Source organism: Phaseolus vulgaris, chromosome 10, assembly GCF_000499845.2.
Source record: "Phaseolus vulgaris cultivar G19833 chromosome 10, P. vulgaris v2.0, whole genome shotgun sequence".
Taxonomy (NCBI): Eukaryota; Viridiplantae; Streptophyta; class Magnoliopsida; order Fabales; family Fabaceae; genus Phaseolus; species Phaseolus vulgaris.
The window spans coordinates 23,577,881-23,598,225 of record NC_023750.2 but is presented as its reverse complement, the minus strand read 5'-3'; the positions used below and the strand labels follow the sequence as shown (position 1 = coordinate 23,598,225).

Here is a 20,345-nt window from a genome sequence, read left to right as displayed (position 1 = left end):
TACTTAAATTTTCTATAATAGGAGTCCAGATTGACAAGTCATAACTCCCTTTAAAAATTAATCAAATAATTCAAAGTAAACTTTATAAAGTCAATGTCTCCGACCATACTAGTACTCCACATAACTTTAATTTAACTCCTTTGTAATTAAAAAATATACACATTTATACTTATTCTCCATGTAAGAAGAAACTAAAAAATCTAACACCTCTAACTAGAAAGAATTAACATAATTATTATTACCATAACTAACATTTCAAGATTTATAAATTATAAAGAATTGTTGTAAAATTCCCTTTGTACTTTGTGACTTAATCTTATTTATTTATTTAGTTGTGAAATTTCTTTGGTGCCTCTAACTAACTTTGTTTATTTATTTTAATTCTTAAAATCAATATAAATGTTTTTTTGTTCTTCATGGTAATTTTGTAGGACCTAGTTGTATTTTTTAAATTGTGACGTGACAAGCATCACTGTGAAACTAAGATATCATATGGATCCATCAATTATATGTAACACATTAAAATAAGATAAAAAAATATATACAAGATTATGTGAAATGATGTGGAACAAAAAATGAAAACTTTATTTCTTAAAAAAGTAATAACTAATAAAATTAATAATGATATCTCACCAAACATAAATATGGCTGTACTAATAAGACGCTGACTGACTAATTTCATAACACAATAATGAAATCATAAATGTGGGCACCCTTCATAATATGTATTTGAATCTTCATTTGTCACATTGTCAAAGACTAACCCTCCTTAGTTATTAAAAATAATATATTCATTTTTCTGATCTGCTCTTAATTCAAGGTATATAATTTGACTTTTGTTGTATATAAATCTAAAACAACAAAAGGAAAATGAACAAAGTTTTTTTAAAAGAAATGAGTGTGCTAAGACATCACTATATTGTTTGCCTTCCAACTATGTTGCCATCACAATCAATATCAAGGATAACTTACTAACCACTGTTATATTTTTATTAATATAAACAAAATATTTTAAGGCAGGTTTTTACATGCGAAAAGTATTGGTTGAAAAAAGTGGTACCATTAACCATAGTAAAAAGCAGAGAACAAAACTGTAATGACTCTAACCTCAGTCAAAGCTCGTCAGATATTAATATTTGAGCTCAAATGTGAGAGCAAAATAACACTATGCTAAAATTAGTAACCTAACCACTATGGTGGTAACTGGTCAGAGTTGGTCGTTACATATGTTACAAGATGTTTCTGAAGATATGCAACGATAATGCTTACAAACAGGAGTATTATAACTCCATTATATTTTCCTAATAGTTATGCGTATAAAAGACCATGTAATCAACTTTTGTATGCCCTAAAAGCTTATCATTTTATGAGGTGCTTAAGCCCATCACCTTCCCAACCAAGCTTGAGCATTTGATCGACCACTTTCAAGCTCAACTGCAAGAAGCAATAAGCAACGAGAATTACCAACCATTTGCGTGCATTCAGTCCAACAGGCACATAAAAATATCAAAAACTATCACACTGCACATGTGTAAATTGTAAAACTCCAAATAATGTGCAAATGTGATTATTTTATTATGAAACTAGATTGCAGGTGAAACATCAAACGTTTATGCTTTTATGCAATTTACAAGGATCAGAGAAAAAAAATCATTGCCTAGACTCACGGAATATTTAAAAGCAGTATTCACTTGTAAAGCGTAAGCAATGATTGATATTTGACAATGATCCTTATCAAGAGTGATTTAACTTACAGTTGGATCAGTAAAAATAATCAATTGTTTATCCAAAGTTGAAACCAAAAGATTTGTGTTATCCTTATTTAGAGCAAGAGCTGTGATATCCTGTCCTTCTTTCAGCTTCAACACATGAAACACCTACACAAGATAGTATGGTAGAGTGCTTAGCATTAAAAAACAGTCACAAGGATATGCATAGTAGGAAGGAAGGCAACAGGACTCATGATGTTTGAGAGAACCAGAATGCGGTTCTTACTGAGTATTTTCTTATAGTATGTGAATATTGAGGAAGTTTGAAGGCACATAAAGAACAGTTTGATGAGAAATAAAAGATCTGATATTTTTTTGACAGCTCAATTTAATCATCTTAATATTGTACCTCCAAAGTGTGCAAATTCAGGAAGCAAATTGAAGGTGATGGAGCATTTATTGTGTTGCTATCTTGAGTTTCTTCTGAGTCTGAATAAAAATCTTCAGTACCCGACTTACTCGATTGCGAATTCCAACTGTTGTAGGCTCCACCATTTTCTTGAGAATTAATTCCAATCAAAGCACTCCTTCCATCAAGAGAAATTTCCATGCAACTAATGCTGCTAGAGAAAGATAATTCTGTTTTTGCAATCAGAATACCATTAAGAGTAAAGGTACTGAGAATATGCTTCGATTCATTCCACACAACGACAACCCCTTCAGAGGAAAGAGAGACAGTGTGAGCCACCACACCATCCAGCCTTCTGATTAAACGTCCCTTTCTTATAGAGTGTAGGAGAACATCCGATGAGTGGGAGCATGAAACAACCATTCGAAGATCTGAGTTAACACAACAACTGAGTATTTCACTGTCATGCCCCCTAAGTACCTGTATAGGGCCCTCAATACGGCGTCTACGATTCTTTTCTATCAACAGATGTGATGAAGAACTACTGCTGGTTGAAGGCAGCGTGCCAGTGCCAGTCCCAGTAGAAGATTCTGATGTGACACTTGAATGCGATGCAAGTGCCCTTTTTATTCTCCAGAGTAGTACTGTTGTATCTCGGGATCCAGTCACCAGGTAGTCACTATTCGGTGAAAGACCAACGCAAGTTACAGGAGCACAGTGCGCATAGGCTGTTTCCAAGGTTTTAGCTCCATCTGAGGATATTAACCTAATGCTATTATCAGCATGCCCACCTAATCAGAAGTCCAATTGTCAAGTTAAAGTGAAAGACCCAGGCAGTTTAAAAAGTAGCTACTACAAATGTAGTTCAAGTTTCTTAGATGAAGTTTAAGATCTGGGAGGGGGAAGAAAAAGTATTTTAAAAAACAAAAAGACAACATTCAAGAAATAAGATTTCTCTTGTTCAGCCCAGAGTTTATAATGGTTTTGGATATTATAACCATATGTTGAAGACCAGTCCCACCCACAAAGATCAATCGAACTTACTAGAAAAGCCTGCTTAATTGAAGTATATATTTAAAGACCTGGATAAATTAAATATACAGGTCGCTGCTATGATTTCTCTACATTGTTTCGCTGCTGCCTCAACTAGTGAGTATTTTCCAGCAAATGCCTGAAAGAGGTTGGAACTATTTAATTTTTACATCTATATAGTTTTATTCTCCTTATTCTTATGCCTAAATCTTTTCCAAATAACAAATTTTCCCTTGTACTGAACAAAATGGGTGTTAACTAATAGCTGCAATGTCACGTACAAATTTGTCTTTTCTAAGAAATACTAGAACATAGGTATACCAAATGCTATATAAGTACTGTTAACGTCCCGAAACCCCCCCTTGTAAACCCCCTTGAGAAAAATCCTTAAATTGATGAGTTATATTATCTATGTTTCCAGGAAAATTATAAATCCACGCTAATGGCAATGGTTATTATTTTAAGCTCACTTCTCATATAAGAGATTAATTACCAGCAATAATTTTTTCACATTCTACTAGTGGCAGCATATTTTAATAATCCTAGCTCGTCTAGATTTACCAGTAATAATTTCTTTGTCACATGTTATAGAGACAATAGCTTGGCTTCTAATTCCAGATACAGCAAAAGCCAATGCTTGGGGATATTGCCACTCTTCTCCAGTCCCAGCAGGACCTTTTAACATGCGTATAATCCCACCAGCAGAACCTGTTGTAGCCTTTCCATGGTGAAAGAGGAATGGTGTACCCTGCCCATCAGGTGTATTGGGTTGCCACTTGTGCTGTGCAACATGAGCTGCTGGTGCATTCAAATCAACAACCACAACCATATCTGAAGACGCGTGGATAGCAGCTGCTGGTAAATTGCAGTGTTCAGGGGATGGAATGACATATGACTTAACTGCTTTTGGGTTGCGGAATATTGTCTGATATACAAAGAAATATATGCATTATCATTATAATCACATGCATTGATCATTGGCAGTTGAGCGAGCATGAAACAATAGGAGAGCACTTCGAAGCATTTCATCACAGGTTTTGAACAATTCTTAAAACAGAGGAGACACCTTGTATATACATAAAATCTACTAAGGAGCCACATAACATACAAATGAAAAAAATAGTCGGAAGTACACGAAACAGATAAATGGGGCTTTCTTTCTAACTAGGTAGGTAGTGTCTAATCCAGGTTCAATTTATTTTTTTTCTCTTTCTGCTTCTAGGGAGGGGAGAAGAAGGGTTCATACTGATCTTCACAGATAGGATGGAGAGTTACTGATCTCAGGTTCAAGGTTTTTTTAGTTAGTTTTTTATAAATGGTGGCTGGAGTATATTAGAATACTTTTGTCCGTTACTCAGATAATTTTTTTTTTCTAAATCTGTTTAATCAAACTTAAGTTATGCACTTAGTACATGGTTTCTAGTAGCTACCTTAAATAATTTTATCATAGTAATTTATGTAGTAACTAATTTCCTTAAGATATATGCATTGTCTTAAAGAAACAAATAATGAAACAAATGGAATATTTAACAAAGAAAAATAAGTGACCTTTTTTATCGGGAAATACTTAATGGAATCAAAGTCAATGGTAAGTCAAATATAAGAAATGGGGCAGAGTATGGATTTGGTCGTGTTAGGGATTTTTTCCTGAAAGAGTTTAGAAATAGCGAGTTATAAAAAAAATAGTAAAAAGAAATATACATTTTTCTCTTCATATTGCAAACCAAAATAAAGAAAAACAGCCATTATCCATGCATGGCTAATGGCTAATAATGAATTATCAATTAGCTTGATGACTTCTGTATGTAAATCTAGACATTGAAGAAAGCCAAAATAAAACACGGGTAACAAGACAGGGAGGCGTACTAGATGCTTACTGAGAAAGAAGTAATCAATAAAGGTGTCACTGTCAAACCAATGCAATCAAAGTTACCTGCAAATGAAGAACTTCTGATAATGGCTTCTTCTTCAAGTGTGGAATAGTCAAAAGTTGGGACGGTGTTTGTCCAAAATAAGCAATCTGATCTTGTGTGGCATGCTGTTGCACCTTTACATGTCATTGTAGAAAGTAAAAAGTTACAGAAATCATGGATAAGTTATTTTTTGAGGTCTGATGCTTTTATTATGGACTTTTGTAAATGTTTTGTAATAATGTACTCCACACATAAAAAATATTGGAGCATAAAATTTTCCTAATTCATTCACGTATAGATAGTAATGGCCTGTACAGTCCTTCCATTGTTTTTTTTTTTGTATTTTCCTCTTTTTTATCTATGATATTCAGAGGTGTAGCATAGATGTTTTTTGTGATGCAAACACAGTTGGGATGACAACCGACATAATGAGTCCTCAGCACTCGTTTTTTTTTTTTTAAAGTTATGCAATAGAATTATTTCCTTTTGATTAAAAAAAAGATAGGATGGCACAAGGGATTCTTTTTCCATCTCAAATTTTAACCAAAAAGTAGAAAGCGATTTTTTCCCCATCTCATTTTCTATTTTCCTCAGTTTCTCTGCATTTTGTATTTGGTCACAAGGGAAATTTATATTCACAAACTGACAGCTAACCAACAAAAAAAGGATTGCGTTGTTTATCAAGCTTAAGCAGATAATTTCCTGTATTAAGTTATGGAAACAAACACATATACAAGTGACAAACAAAACTATAAATAACTTGTACTTTAATCCTTTAGCCAAAAAGGTACTTCTCATACGACAATTAATAAGGATATTTTCATCTTTTGTTTCAGGGAGTTGGAATTGCATGTTATATAATGAATTGAAAATACGAAGATGCAACGGAGACATACTGGGTCAGATATTTTATCAATATCCACGGTCCCTCCATAAGTAATGTAAAAGAAAACATTATTTGCTGCAATAGCCTCTTTGCCCTGTTGCTTATACCTGTATGGTTAAATCCATTTAATGTAACCATAAGTAAGTTGTCAAGGGACTGAAATAAAGTGGAAATTTAAAAAGGAATGCTATAGATATCTACATTGAAATGCTAGAAAAACAAAACTCATGAATAAACAAAAGGAAGCTTTGAACTAGGCTTGAAAGCCAAAAGAATATGGAGAAAAAGGAAAGTACGAAGAAAACCTACCCAAATATGAGATCAATCCACTCATGCAAATGAGAAGATACATATTCACTCTCGAGAGCCATCCTATGCTTGTGCACAAAATCAACTGGATTCTCAGCCCAAGCAGGAAGTTTTACAGTATCTGTATGACAAAAGTACTTCTCAATCAGAGGTAATAAGTTTATTATGCAGATATATGTAATTAGAATGTCTTCTTGAAAAGGAAATGGAGAAAATCTCAATGAGTATACCAAGCTTTCCTCCCAATTGTGTTGTGCCAAAATCAATTGAATTTTCATTCGTGAGGACCTCAGGGAGGTAAAATAGCTCAGGAACCTAAGTTGAGATTAAAAGAGGGAAAAAAAGCCAAATATAAGTTTCAAGAAAACCATGGTAAGCATTTAAAAATATAAGAACTAAAAACATTGAAGTCCTCCAAGGACAACTATAAGTCTTTAATACACAAGTACAAAGAAATTTATTGTAAAAGCATTCAAGAAAACCAATATTTCTGTCATAAGTTAGTAAATATATACCAATTCCTTCACATCACTCATGTCCTCAAGAACTCCATTCCAAGTAGCAGAAATATCAGAAAACATTCGATCTGCATGATCAAATTTTCCACCTTGAAGTTTGATTGCAAGAGTAGTGAATGGTTCAACCCTAACAAGATAATACAAAACCTGTAAAAGATAATAACCATTAACTAATGCAAAAATCAGCTACTAAAATGCAACCATATTAAATGCTGTCGCATACTGGGTGATTGCTTCTGTTGCTACTTTAGAAGAACTGAGGAAAATCATCATGATTTTGATTTATTCTACGACTCAGCAAGGAAATGGAAAATTGAATGCAGAAGCCAAAAATAAACACAGATGCTAACAAAACCCTTGAGAAACAGCCTCTTTGCATGTATGACCTTTCCCCATACTTTTGCATGCAAGAAGCCTTTTTAACAGTGGGGTATGTTAATAGTATGCCAACAAACAGGAAATATAAATAAATAAAATAGCATAACATTAAAGTGCACAAGTTTACTTTAATCACATTTTGTGAGATGCCTTTCTGTATCATGACTTTGTTGACAATACTTGAATGTAAACCAACCTAATTTTAATATCTTAAGAATTCATAATTGGATTGGTATCACTTGGAAGCCATTTTGTTTGATCTTAACATGATTGACAATTTAAAGCATCCTGGCTAAAAAATCTACATAAGTTCAGATGATTGTACACTTGATGCTTCCAACATACTCCCCTAATGCAGCCAAAAATTATTCAAGTTTTATTAATTGAGTGTAGTTCAGGATAGGTGAAACTTAGTCGAAGACATTTGAAAATTTGAAATTGGGAATTAATGCAAAAAAATAAACTTGACATCAACTCGAAGTTAATCACTTAAGCTCCATCTGAATCAACCATCTCGAGAACACTAATTTCCTGACTCTCAAATAAGAGAATAAACCAAAGACCAGCATCAACAGTCTACCCGAGGAAAAATCAAAGAGAAGGGTGAAAAACCTACTGTTCCTGCACTTGAGTAGTGTGATCCATAGTGGAATTTAGGTATTACTGGGTCATCAAAGCTGGAGTATCTCTCTTGAAATTTTTTAAGACGATCTGGGTTCAGTGCTCCAATAGGCTGCATCATATAAAAAAAAATCAAATTTAAAATATTAAGTAATTTCCCTTGAACTCATCAAAGCAACATTCATGATAACCTTTGAAAGATCCCGGTAAGAAGAAGGATTAGAAAGATCCAAGCTCTTTGAACTGTAATCAGAAAGAATCCAGGGGAAAACTGGATACTGCCAAAAATACATAATGATAAAATAAATAACATGTAGATAAGAGTTAAAGAGTTTAATTATAGAACGCAATGAGTTAATAACGAAGATCACCTGAGTTATATCATTATAACTACGCCCAGCCAATGTATTGAGTTGCATTAGATACTCAAAATTACTGATCTGCAGAAGGGCACCATAAAATGTTAGTAAGCAAAATTACATTAGAAATGTTTGGCTTGTTAGTTGTTAAAGAGTACATTAAAAATTTTCAACAAAATGAAATAAGACAAATTTCATAAGTTTGTGTTAGAGATACCAGAGCTCTTCTGCTGCTGCTACCCAATACAGTGGCATAGACGGTATTGCTATCTTAGTCCAGTTAGTTTTTGTTAGACAGTTATGTCAGTTACAGTTAGGTTTATTCTCAGTATCCTGTATCTGAGCTATGTACCGTATATATACAATGTATCTAATTCTATTTAAATCAATGAAAAATATGTTTGGCCTTTCAAAAGAAAAATCAATGAAAAAATATCACATTTTCAGAAATTTAGCATTTCTCTCATTCTCTGTTTCCTAACCTTGTATTACCAGCTTGAAAATCCATACCAACATGAGAGTGAGTGTTGTAAATAGGAAATTATTGGGATAAAAGTATCCTAATATCTCTAATAATTATGAAAAACATCCCTACATTCATTTCAGTAAATTTTATTTACTTTTTTTAAGAGAATATGATTGTTAAAAATAGGGGAGTTGAAAATGTAATTATCACGACTGTAATTAGTAAAATATTTCTTTTCTCCTTATTATTCAAGCATAAGTTACACATGCTATATCTAACAAGGAATATATGTTTAGTACAAAACAAATCGTCAACTTTTGTGCTTGAATTCAAACAATTTCTTTTTGAATAAACCAGCTTAATCTGAGAAAAAAGATTGCTTTCCAGCGTAACCAAGCAAATCCAAACACACTAACGTCTTCAGAGTTAAGACACTTCTTACCTCCCACCTTGCCCAACGCTCCATAAGTTGGGTTCTTTTCAAAAGTTGTCCAGGCCTCTGAAATATAAATTATTTTTATCCTAAGCTCAGATGCAAGGAAAATTATGAAGATGAAAATTTACAAAAAAGGATAATACCTGAGTAGCTAAATATATATTGTTTAAATACAAAGGTCGTGCTTGAACAATTGCCTGATATGCATTTTTTCGCCCCTCTCTACTCTGCAGAGGAAGTTTTGGTAGGGAAAATCAGTTCAAGGATTGGAAGTATGCAAGAATTAACAATCATCCGTTTATCATTATGATGTTAAAAAGTATATTAAGATTGATTATAGTTACAAATCCAAGAAGATTATGTTGCTGAAATATGAAAGGAAACAAAGTGAGCATATTCAAGAATTAGTACCCCAAAGTCAAAGAAGAAGTTGGAACTGTCCACCATAAATATCTCTAGTGCACTTCTCCTAAGAAGATATCTGTAAAAGAACCAATTAATGACATACAGACAACATTAAGTTCAACATAAATTATTGCCTAATAATCAGGGATCAATGATCCTAATTCTCTAGAATCTGAACATCTATGATTAACAAATCTGCAATAACTAATGAATAATTAGATTTAACAATAACAATAACATATACAAGTGCTAATTTTTTCATATCCTAAAATATGTAAGATATATACGTATGTATTAAGAATCAAAACGATTACAAGTGCATATAAATTATAATAGAATAATAAACTAATATAGTCAACAAAATGAATTCACCTCCGACTATATATTTGATGAAGAGTAGATATCAACCAGCTGCGGTTCTTTTCTTGGTCCCGTGTCTCATAACCAAATTTCAAACCGTCCATCGTGGTGTTCGTCTCAATATTGTCAACTATAAAATTCATCCTCCTACTAGTCACCTACAAGAGGACAATGGCATTTCACACTGGTGCAGTTGAAATATAAATTGTAAATTCATAGTCCATTTTTCCGACAATAATAATAGCAGCCCAAATTAACAAATTCATCTACAATTTTCCATGTATTTGATGGTAGAAAGCAACCAAAAGCTACAAAAACCAGAGTAAAGATGATGATAATAAGGGTAAATGAGAGACAAGTATCATGGGCCAGAGTATATTAATTGTGATTTTATCTCGTGTGTCAAACCCCCATGCATTGCTCAAAACCACTAATTCTACAATATCCTTACACTGTTCTGATACTGCTTCTCTATGGAACCCTTTTGGTGCTGAATGTGTCCACGGCCCATGGACCAAATCTTTAAGACAACTTTCATCCCTTCGGAAGAAGTTGAAAAGGAAAAATGTGGTAATTTGAATCTTATATATCAAAGTTTCTATATCACAACACTTGTACGGATAAGGGTAGGATTAGTTATTTGACTTCAATTTGGTGTATATAACATGATTTTTCAATTGGTTTCCTTGGAAGAACTGTTGAAGGATTGTGGAACCCTATTCCATCTATGCATTCTTTGATATTTTGTTTTTTGTGAATACTTTAAGGAGGATTCCCGATTCTCCCAAATCTTTGTAATGTTTTCTCATTCTAAATAAATTTCAGATGAAAGAAATCTGAAATAATTTTCTGAATTAATCATTTATACAAAAAATATTTACAATTTATACAATTACTTTCTTAGAAAAGAGATAAATTGTAGAAGTAAATCTCAGTTGTAGGAACCAACTTATAAATTAAGGATAATCTAAGCTTTTCAAGCTCTATTTATACCTAAAAGTAAAAGTAAACCTGGAAGTTTGAAATTATGTAGCCCAAAGAGGCTGCAATTAAGGTGGGTCAATAATAATTGCAATTAAGGTGACTTTCAATTAATAAGTTCTCTCCATCCTCCACACACACACACACACACACACATATATATATATATATATAAATAAAGATTTAGTGGAGAGTAAAGATTTCCTAGGACTAGAATCAGCAATGTAACTTCCTAAACACTCCCATGATCATTAAATTCATTTTAGCATGTAATACATGAACCACTTCTAAAGCATCGGACTAACTACTGTTAATTGCGAAATATGCTGAGCACACACGAAGCTAGTTTAAAACTAATATGAACCCACTTTGTAAGTTCTTGATTTTTTTTTTCCGCATCAATTAAATGGAACTTTATCTAAACTACAGGTGTTCACCAAAACCAAAATGTATGTTATTTTTCCCAATTACATATATATATATATATATATATAGTTTCTACTATGCTCTTCTTCTCTACTAATAATAGCGCTCTTCATTCCATAAGTAATCTCAAAATGGCTACAAAACGTAATAGGCACAGTTCTCACAAAAGATTATCTTTACGTATCTGCTATATCATCAGAATCGTTTTAAAATTAGATCATGAAACTTACTTGGAAGGTTCCCTGTACAACGCGAAGTGGCTGGACCATTGTTGACGGTAACTCAATAACAATTCTTTCATCAAGCTCACTTGGAACATAACCAGGTGCAAAGGCTGAAGAATTCTGAACAACATCCTCATCACTTTCAGGTTGAATTGCACTGGAGTCTGAAGACTTTTGTACATTTTTCTCAGCTCCTTTCGACAATTTTGGCTGATTCTCTACTTCATCAACTGTAACATCCAAATTTTCAGTTTCCATCTGTTCTTCGTCTTCATTTATACCTTCTATTGTAATTGCTTCCGCAGATAAAACTCGAGTGCTCGGATCACTATTCTCTCTTGAATAATCCTCATAATTGGCGGCAGAACCTAAATGATCAGACCCTCGATAGTTTCTTCTCATACATCTTCTCATCCTAGAAGAACTTTCCATAAAATCTAGCTTCCAGAAAACCTAGTGAAAAAGACAAAATAATCACCGTGGTGACTAAACCATTATTAAAAACAAACAGAAAAATAGGAGCATCAGCTCAAAAGAGCTATCGAGCTCCTTTTTAAAGCCCAAAGCCCCTACACTAGTTCTTTCTGAATTCTTGGTTTTTAATTTTTAGGCATGTACACCTAAGAACAGCAAGCAATATACATCTTTATAAAGGTTTTTCATATACTCTGCAAAAGATAATTTAAGGCCAGAAAAAGATGAGTAGCAACAAAGACTGCCAGTTGGTAGCAACAACGTGGACAATTATATCATAACATACTCGAATTGGGTTGTACAAATAATCTGCAAAAGGCCCAAAAAGACTTCTCATCTCGATTAGTTGTCGAATAAGTTTGCGCCATGCATGAATTCCAGTGTTGATACGATGCCGAGATATTATACCTGAACGTACATGCCTGTCCATCTGGCAACAAAAATGTTTAACAACAGTATCTCGATATAATCTAAAAACCATAGTAACATTTAGCAGACGGACCTCAGATCGTTGCATATTCCTTGCTAGGGCAAAACTGGCAACAAGAACAGCTATAAATTTATATGACAAAGCATTGAAATCTTTCTCGTATATCGACTTTGTATCAACTGGCTGCAGACATTCCATCCATGCAACTCCCATTGCTTCAGTAATATTCCACCTGCGAACCCGCTCCGTATCACTAGCAGTCCTTCGCTGTGCAGATGTAGCCATTGCCACAGCACTCAAACCTCTTCCAGAACCAATTCTTGAAAAACGTTGGACATCACGAGCAGCTGCCAAAGCAGCATCTTTTGCTGCTGCTTTGCTCCTTGGTATGGGTGGTGTTTTGTTAGGAATAGTTGAAGGTTTTTGAAAGCTTGAAAATGTATGAAGCCTAGCTTGTTTCCGTTCTAGTAATGAGGTTTCACGCCTAAGCTGGGGATTTGTTGAAGGAGCATGATTTTCACTACCTGAAGTACCAGCTGCAATCATAGACAATGCTAATGCAGCAGGTGGAGACGCAAAAGCAGCAGCCCAGGCTGGAGCTATCAGATCAAGAGAAGCCTGAAAGAAATGTCAGCTGCATAATTAAGTTAATGCACCAAAATTCATATAAATGAATATAATATTAGATGCATGCAGGAGTTCTTGATTAATACATCACTTGGATTTTGTACAGATTTTATTGGAGTGACAACAAAGAAATACAATGGAAAATCAGGCCAACCATTATGGATGTTTTACATAGATATGAAAAGATCTCGGATCAGACAATGAATAATAGCAAATTTACTACCTTTTTATACCTTGGTGTACCTATTTTTAAGGGCAAGCAAAGTTGCGTCATCTGATTCTAATTGTAGACAGAATTAAGGAAAAACTAGCCAAATGGAAAGGTTGTTTACCCTCCTCTATGGGAGGGTTTATGCTGGCAAAGTCTGTGGTACATGGCATGTTTTTCTTCAGTTTTCATGAATATAGATGACCTGTAACATTGTTAAAAACAATTGAGAGATGGTTTAGAAATTTTATTTGAAATGGTGATATTGCCTTGGTTAAAGCAACTTCTGTAGCATGGGATACTATTTGTAGACCTTACAAGGAAGGAGGACTATGATTAAGATATATAGAAGATATGAATGAAGCATCTATGTCAAAACTAGGTAGAGAGCTAATAAAAGGGAAATCTGAATGGGCAAAAGTTTTCTTGCAGCTCATGTGTCAAGGCCATCTTGTTTGGTGGTTTCTTTTGTATCCTCTTTTATCTGGGCAGGTTTGAAAAATAGCTTTCATTTGGTAAAGGAAAATACAATGTGGTAAATTGGAAATGGCAAATCAGGTGAAAATTTTGGACTGATAAATGGTTAAATAAAGCAGTAGCTGATTCGATGAATATTGATAGACAGTTCAATCACTTCTAAAAGCTAAGGTTTCAGATTTCACAAGTAATAATACTTGGCAGATTCCAGCAAATATGGTAGTATTGCACATCAGATACTCAATACAGTACTACCCACTTTTGAGGTCACTGACCAGGTAGATGAAAACATTCTTTGGATGGAAAACTCGGTTATAGGCAGGCTTATTCATTTGTTTATCAAAGCGGGAAGTTTTATGGAGATTTTCTTTTTCTTTAAGGAATAAAGCTATTCAACCCTCAAAATCTTTTACTGAAGCCTCATTCATGGCAAAGTTCCTACTGATGACCTGGGGAGAAAGCATGGCACATTTTATTGTATCGATGTGTCCTCACTGTCTATGTCAAGTGGTGGATTAGGGACGAGTTCTAGCAGCAATGCAACGTCTAACGGTGAAAGATAGATGAATATGATAAAACCCAAATGGCAAGGACATTTTTTGACTTTCTACTTAAACTATGTGGGTGCAGCTAGCAAAATAAGAGGGTGTACGAAACAAAAGCCTCTTGGAATTTGGTTTGTGTCAAACTCGGTCTTTTAAAACTGGTTTATAAGGTAGAGTTTGCCTTACACTTTTATACTTTCATTTGACCATACTGGTAATTGTTGTGGGACTTCACCGTTGAGGTTGCAATTTAAGAAATCGCCAAAACTTAGGCGTGCTATGGATGACCACAATTAAGGAAACTTTCCAACAATTTTATTATTCTTTATTCTAGAAGATTTAGGTAGCTAAGATCAAGTTCAAAAATTTCAAAATTGATTTGATCTTATTCTTCTTATCTTTATTTATTTTGTAATCCAGGTGATTAGAATCTTTTTAGCCGTTTCTGTATATAGAAACTCGTACAAAACTTTGATGAATGGTGAAAAACAAAAATAATTGCTTCTCCTAGAATTATATGGTACTAGAGCTTCGACTTTGATCCTATATTGCTCAATGTGTCCTCCACAAATTCGGAAGTTATCGTACATGGTCATCATTTATCCCAAAAAAGTTTTTTTTTTTTCTACTGGTCTTCTTAGTACCAAAAAAAATTTCCAAAGCCCATGTGTCAGTGATTCTAAAGCTACTAATCACAATAAGTATAGCTTAATCTATATGATTAGATGAGTTCTTGTACTCTACATAAATTCAAAAATATTTTCAGAAGCGTAGTTTGCATGTACACAATTGTGTATACGTAATGCATGCACACATATCTGTGACCGTTTAAGTTTGTGCACATATAAACTAAGTAAATTGACTACCTCAAATGACTCATCATAAGCAGCAAGTTCGTGATCATCCACCATGAGAGGGTTTAAACCATCAGCAGCCGCGAGTTCATGAATTCCAGCCAAAAGAGGGCGCCATCTCCTTAGGATAGCAATAAATGGTGGTATGATAGCCTCAACATACTTTTTACGAAGAGGCTTTCGGTCTATGCTAACAGCATGGTATACCTGCCCAAATATTGTATATTATGCTGACTACAACAATTGTAGGCAAAAGAAAGACAAAAGATAAATATTGTGGATAACAAAGTAACCGAGAATATAAATGTTAAACGGAGTCAATGCTAACCTCCGAATAAAGCACACAACATGCTACCAAGACTCTTTGTTTCTTAGCATCAGAAATCGGCATGTTGAGAATAGGTGAGAGAACACTGTCATATAAGGATAAGTAGTTAAATAAATAAGACAACGTTAACCAGTTGAAATTGTAGAATTTAGGTAAGCAAGGAGCAGAGAATTGTATAGACTTAGAATAGAAGGATATTGCATTAATATGGTACACTGTGTGATGATACAATGGACAATTCACTAACGTTTATTTTACACTACAAATAAAGCTAAATACTAGACCCCAAAGTCAATCAAGCAAGGAAAGATAAGATAAAATCGATGAGAACAAGATAATTCTTATTATAGGGAATAATTAGGATTTCTTGGAGAGGTTACTTCCTTATTTCATTAAGGATTTGAAAGTAGAGAGAGCATTTATTAATCCAAATGACGTAACTAAATACTCGTACTGCCCTTCATGAGTTCTAAACATCGTTGTTTATTGAAATTTTTTCTTAATTGCAGTGACCCATAGCTTCAATTAGTGCTGGCCTCTTAGGGGGTGCTAAAGGGTTTGTTTCGACAAACTTTTAGAATCCAATCCAATCCAACCCAACATTACATGAGGTAACTTCTTTTCCTAATCTTGTAATCTCTAGTGAATCCATCTCTGATTCCCAACTTCACAAGAACCTGAATCCAAATTGACACCAACCTAAGAGAACCTAGACATTCCAATTGCCCTTAGGAAAAAAAAGACTAAAAAATGTACCAACAAGCCACGATACCCTTTGGCCAATTACCTGTCCTTTAAATACTTACCTACTCATAAAAGCTTTCCTTACAAGCCTAAACACTACCACAACACCTACCTCTATGTATGAGGCATTGACGGACAAAAATGGAAACAGGACATGGTCTTGAAAATAGATGCACTAGAAAAGTATAGTACTTGGGAAGTGGTTACTCTACCAAATGGGACAAAACCTGTAGGATGCAAATGGGTATATACTATAAAATACAAGGCGGACGAATCCATTGAAAGATACAAGACAAGCTTTATTGATGGTTGCACTAGAATTACATGGCTCTATTTTCTTAAACATAAATATGATATCAACCCTGTTATTCCCATTTTTCATTCAATGATTCAAAATCAATTTGGGGTCAACATCAAAAGATTTAGAACTAACAATGCTAGGGACTATTTCAACCAAGTTGTGTCTACTTATTCTCAATCCAAAGGAATTATTCATAACTCTTCATGTGTCTATATACCCCAACAAAATGGAATGACAGAGGAAAAATAGGCACTTGCTTAACAGCACCCAGCATTTCTCTTTCAAGGGAAAGTTCCAACAAATTATTCGGGAGAAGTTGTCATCAGTGCTGAATATATGATAAATAGGTTTCCCTCACATATATTAGAGAACAAAAACCCTCTTGAAAACCCTACAAATTTTTACCCTCACTTTAAGATCTCAAATGGCTTCATTCCTAGAATATTTAGGTGCACAACTTTTGTATGTATCTACAACCAAAATAGAGACAAACTTGATCCTTGGGCTGTTAGATGTGTCTTTCTTGGTTATTCAGCAACTCAAAAAGATTACAAGTGTTATAGCCCTTCATCTAAAGAGTTGTATATCTCCATTGATTCACCTTCATTGAAACTATTTTTTTTTTCTACAATGCTAGCTCCCAAGAAGTTCTTTCAGAAGATTTTGATAACCACCTAGAACCCTTTGTTCTGTCATAAGCTCCAACTGAAGCCTCAAAAAATGAACCTACAGCTAAGCAAATTAATTCCAGCACAGAATTAGATATTGAACTGATAATATCCTTGATGCTACTGAATTGCAACCAGAAAATACTGAAACAATTAGAGATTCAGCCACAAGAGTTAGTACCTAAAATTTCCCAAGATTCAACAATGTCTACACAAGAAGGAAGAACATTCCAGAGATGTGGCAAAGTCCATGAATCCAATCAAAGTTCTAAACCTAAAACTACAGACATAGTTGAACAAAATGAGAACACTCTCAACTAGCCAAATGACCTTGATATGCCAATAGCCATTAGAAAAGGTACTAGAAATTGTGAAAAACAACCTCTCTATCCTTTATCAAAATATGTTTCTCAAGATAAATTATAGACTAACCAATAAAGGTTCATTATTAGCTTGAATTTTTCTGTTGTCCCTAACACTGGTACTGAAGCTTTGACAAAGAAAGAATAGAGAGATGCCATGAAAGTGGAGATGGATACATTGGAAAAGAAGAGTACTTGGGAAATTGTTGACAAACCCAAAGAAAATAGTTTTCTTGATTGCAAATAGGTATTCACAATAAAATATAAGGTTGATGAGTCTATTGAGAGGTACAAAGTGAGGTTGGTCGCTAAGGGATAAACTCAAGCTTATGTAATAGACTACCAAGAGACTTTTGCACCAATTGCTAAAAGGAATACTTAATGATTTTTTTGTCCTTAGCTGCCCACTTTGATTGGAAACTTCTACATTATGATGTTAAAAATGTTTTTCTTCATGAAGAATGAGAAGAAGAAATCTACATGAACATTACACCCGGGTTTGAAGGAGACAGAAAAAACAAAGTATGCAGACTGCAATAGGCTTTGTAAGAACTGAAACAGTCCCCTAGAGCTTGGGTTGGAAGATTCACAAAAGCTTTGAAGGGGTTTGGCTACAAACAAAGTGTAGGAAATCAACCTTTGTTTACTAAACATTCTAGTTTATATTGATGATATTATAATGATTGTAAATGATGAAAAAGAGAAGGAAAATTGAAACATAAAATAGTCCAAGAATTTGAAGTAAAAGAGCTAGGAAGTTTAAAGTATTTTTTAGGGATTGAATTAGCCTACTCTAATTAGGGAATTTTCACATCTCAGAAAAAATATATAATTGATTTGCTGGCAGAAACTGGAAAAATTGGGTGCAAACCAATATCAACTCTTACCAATGTCGACTAACAATACAACCTCTCTTAGCTCCAATGATTTGCCGATGTTGCAAAGTAGCTATCGTCTCGATGGAAACAACTACCTACAATGGGCCCAGTTGGTTCGTGCTACTCTCAAAGGAAGGAAGAAATTGAATCACCTAGAAGGGAACCCTCCAGCCAAAACTAATTCTAAATATGAAGACTGGGACGATGAAGACTCTCTTATCATGACCTGGTTATGGAATTCTATGACGCCAGAGATTAGCCGAAATTGTATGTTTTTCTCCACTGCTAAGGAGATTTGGGAAAACCTTTGTCAAACATACTCTATGAAAACAGATACTGCAGCATGTCATACCAGCCAAGGGAGCCTTTCAGTAACAAACTACTATGGTATGTTGAATAGTTTATGGATCGAATTAGATCAATATCAAAATTTGAAGATGAAGTGCACAAATGACTCTATTGCACTAGCACAATTTCTTGAAAGGGTACGCATATTTAAATTTCTTTCCGGATTGAACCCTGAATTTGATCCAATTAGGATTCAGATTTTGGGAAAGGAAAAATTCCCTTCTCTCAGAGGTTTTTCACATTGAATGAGGGGAAGAAACTCGGAGGTCAGTAATGTTGGATGGGGGCAACTCCGTTGATAGTTCAGCTCTAAGTACTAAATAGCAGAGGAGGTCCCCTCACTCAGCAAAGAAGATTTGGAACGTTTACGAGCTCTCATGAACTCTCTTAGTAAGACTAGCTCTTGTTCTTTAACCATGAGTGGTAAGAGTTCTAGTTTCTTATCCTTTAATGCTTCTGGTACTGAGAATATCTGGATTATAGACTCTGGTGCTACTGATCATATGACACCTCATTCCAATTATTTTTCATCCTACAATGCCTTATCTTATAACCAACATATTACTGTATCTAATGGTTCCAATACCCCCATTACTGGTCGTGGTAATATCCACCTTCAACCTTCCTTTCCTTTAAAAAATGTGCTTCATGTTCCCAACCTATCTAATAATCTCTTGTCTATTCATAAGATTACCCAAGATTTAAATTGTGCAGTGACATTTTTTCCTTCCCATTGTGTTTTTCAGGATCTTGCCATGGGGAAGACAATTGGACTTGCTAAAGAGCAGGGCAGGTTATATTACTTACAGCAGGAAGAAACTAAAAAGTGTGCTAAACTACAGGCACACACTTCTAGCCTTCAGCAAGGCACTGAATCTTGGTCATCTTCTCAGATATGGCTTCAACACAGATGTCTTGGACATCCTCCTTTTAGTACCCTAAAATCCTTATTTCCTGTTTTATTTACAAAATTATCGGTTGAGTCTTTTCATTGTGATGTTTGCCAGTTTGCTAAACACCATAGAACAACTTTTCCTTCGAATAATAATAGAAGTTCAAAACCTTTTGATCTTATTCATTCTGATGTATGGGGACCTTCATCTATTCCTAATATCTCGGGTGCAAAATGGTTTGTTTCATTTAATGATGATTGTACTCGCCTTACCTGAATATTCCTCATGAAATATAAGTCTGCAGTTTTTCAATTGTTTGTAAATTTTTACAAAATGGTTCAAACACAATTTGAAAGTCCAATTAAGAGATTACGTTCTGATAATGGAAGAGAATATGTGAACCAGAACCTTTCAAAGTTCCTTCAGGAAAATGGAGTTGTTCATGAATTAACCTGTGTGGACACTCCTCAACAAAATGGGGTTGCTGAAAGGAAAAATCGTCATCTCCTTGAGGTTACTAGAGCTTTACTTTTCCAAATGTCAATTCCAAAATCTTACTGAGGGGGAAGCCGTCCTGACTGCCACTTATTTGATTAATAGATTACCCTCACGGGTTCTAGAGGGTGTTACTCTTATTCAGCTTATGACCATATTTTATCCTTCTATTCCTATGTTACCTAGTCTTCAGTGTCGTGTCTTTGGTTGTCCAGCTTTTGTCCATGTTCATAGTCCATATCGAGGTAAATTAGATCCTCGCGCCATCAAACGTGTCTTCA

At 34.4% G+C, this 20,345-nt stretch overlaps 1 protein-coding gene across 1 annotated transcript in view; it reads right to left on the bottom strand.

The window, feature by feature from the left end:
* Positions 1 to 1,059: 1,059 nt before the first annotated feature.
* Positions 1,060 to 20,345, bottom strand: part of LOC137819559 (BEACH domain-containing protein C2-like) — a 56,314-nt gene continuing 37,028 nt past the window's right edge. Inside the window, exons 11-31 of the mRNA XM_068623446.1 lie at positions 15,376 to 15,460; positions 15,060 to 15,254; positions 12,409 to 12,954; positions 12,193 to 12,336; positions 11,439 to 11,885; positions 9,814 to 9,959; positions 9,448 to 9,517; positions 9,180 to 9,263; positions 9,043 to 9,099; positions 8,147 to 8,215; positions 7,967 to 8,053; positions 7,771 to 7,887; positions 6,774 to 6,923; positions 6,489 to 6,573; positions 6,259 to 6,379; positions 5,960 to 6,056; positions 5,084 to 5,197; positions 3,712 to 4,075; positions 2,119 to 2,909; positions 1,755 to 1,877; positions 1,060 to 1,434 (exon numbers count right to left, since the gene is read on the bottom strand). Of these exons, the coding sequence (XP_068479547.1) occupies positions 1,360 to 1,434; positions 1,755 to 1,877; positions 2,119 to 2,909; positions 3,712 to 4,075; positions 5,084 to 5,197; positions 5,960 to 6,056; positions 6,259 to 6,379; positions 6,489 to 6,573; positions 6,774 to 6,923; positions 7,771 to 7,887; positions 7,967 to 8,053; positions 8,147 to 8,215; positions 9,043 to 9,099; positions 9,180 to 9,263; positions 9,448 to 9,517; positions 9,814 to 9,959; positions 11,439 to 11,885; positions 12,193 to 12,336; positions 12,409 to 12,954; positions 15,060 to 15,254; positions 15,376 to 15,460 (3,967 nt within the window). The 3' untranslated portion in view covers positions 1,060 to 1,359. The remainder of the gene's footprint in view (positions 1,435 to 1,754; positions 1,878 to 2,118; positions 2,910 to 3,711; positions 4,076 to 5,083; positions 5,198 to 5,959; positions 6,057 to 6,258; positions 6,380 to 6,488; positions 6,574 to 6,773; positions 6,924 to 7,770; positions 7,888 to 7,966; positions 8,054 to 8,146; positions 8,216 to 9,042; positions 9,100 to 9,179; positions 9,264 to 9,447; positions 9,518 to 9,813; positions 9,960 to 11,438; positions 11,886 to 12,192; positions 12,337 to 12,408; positions 12,955 to 15,059; positions 15,255 to 15,375; positions 15,461 to 20,345) is intronic.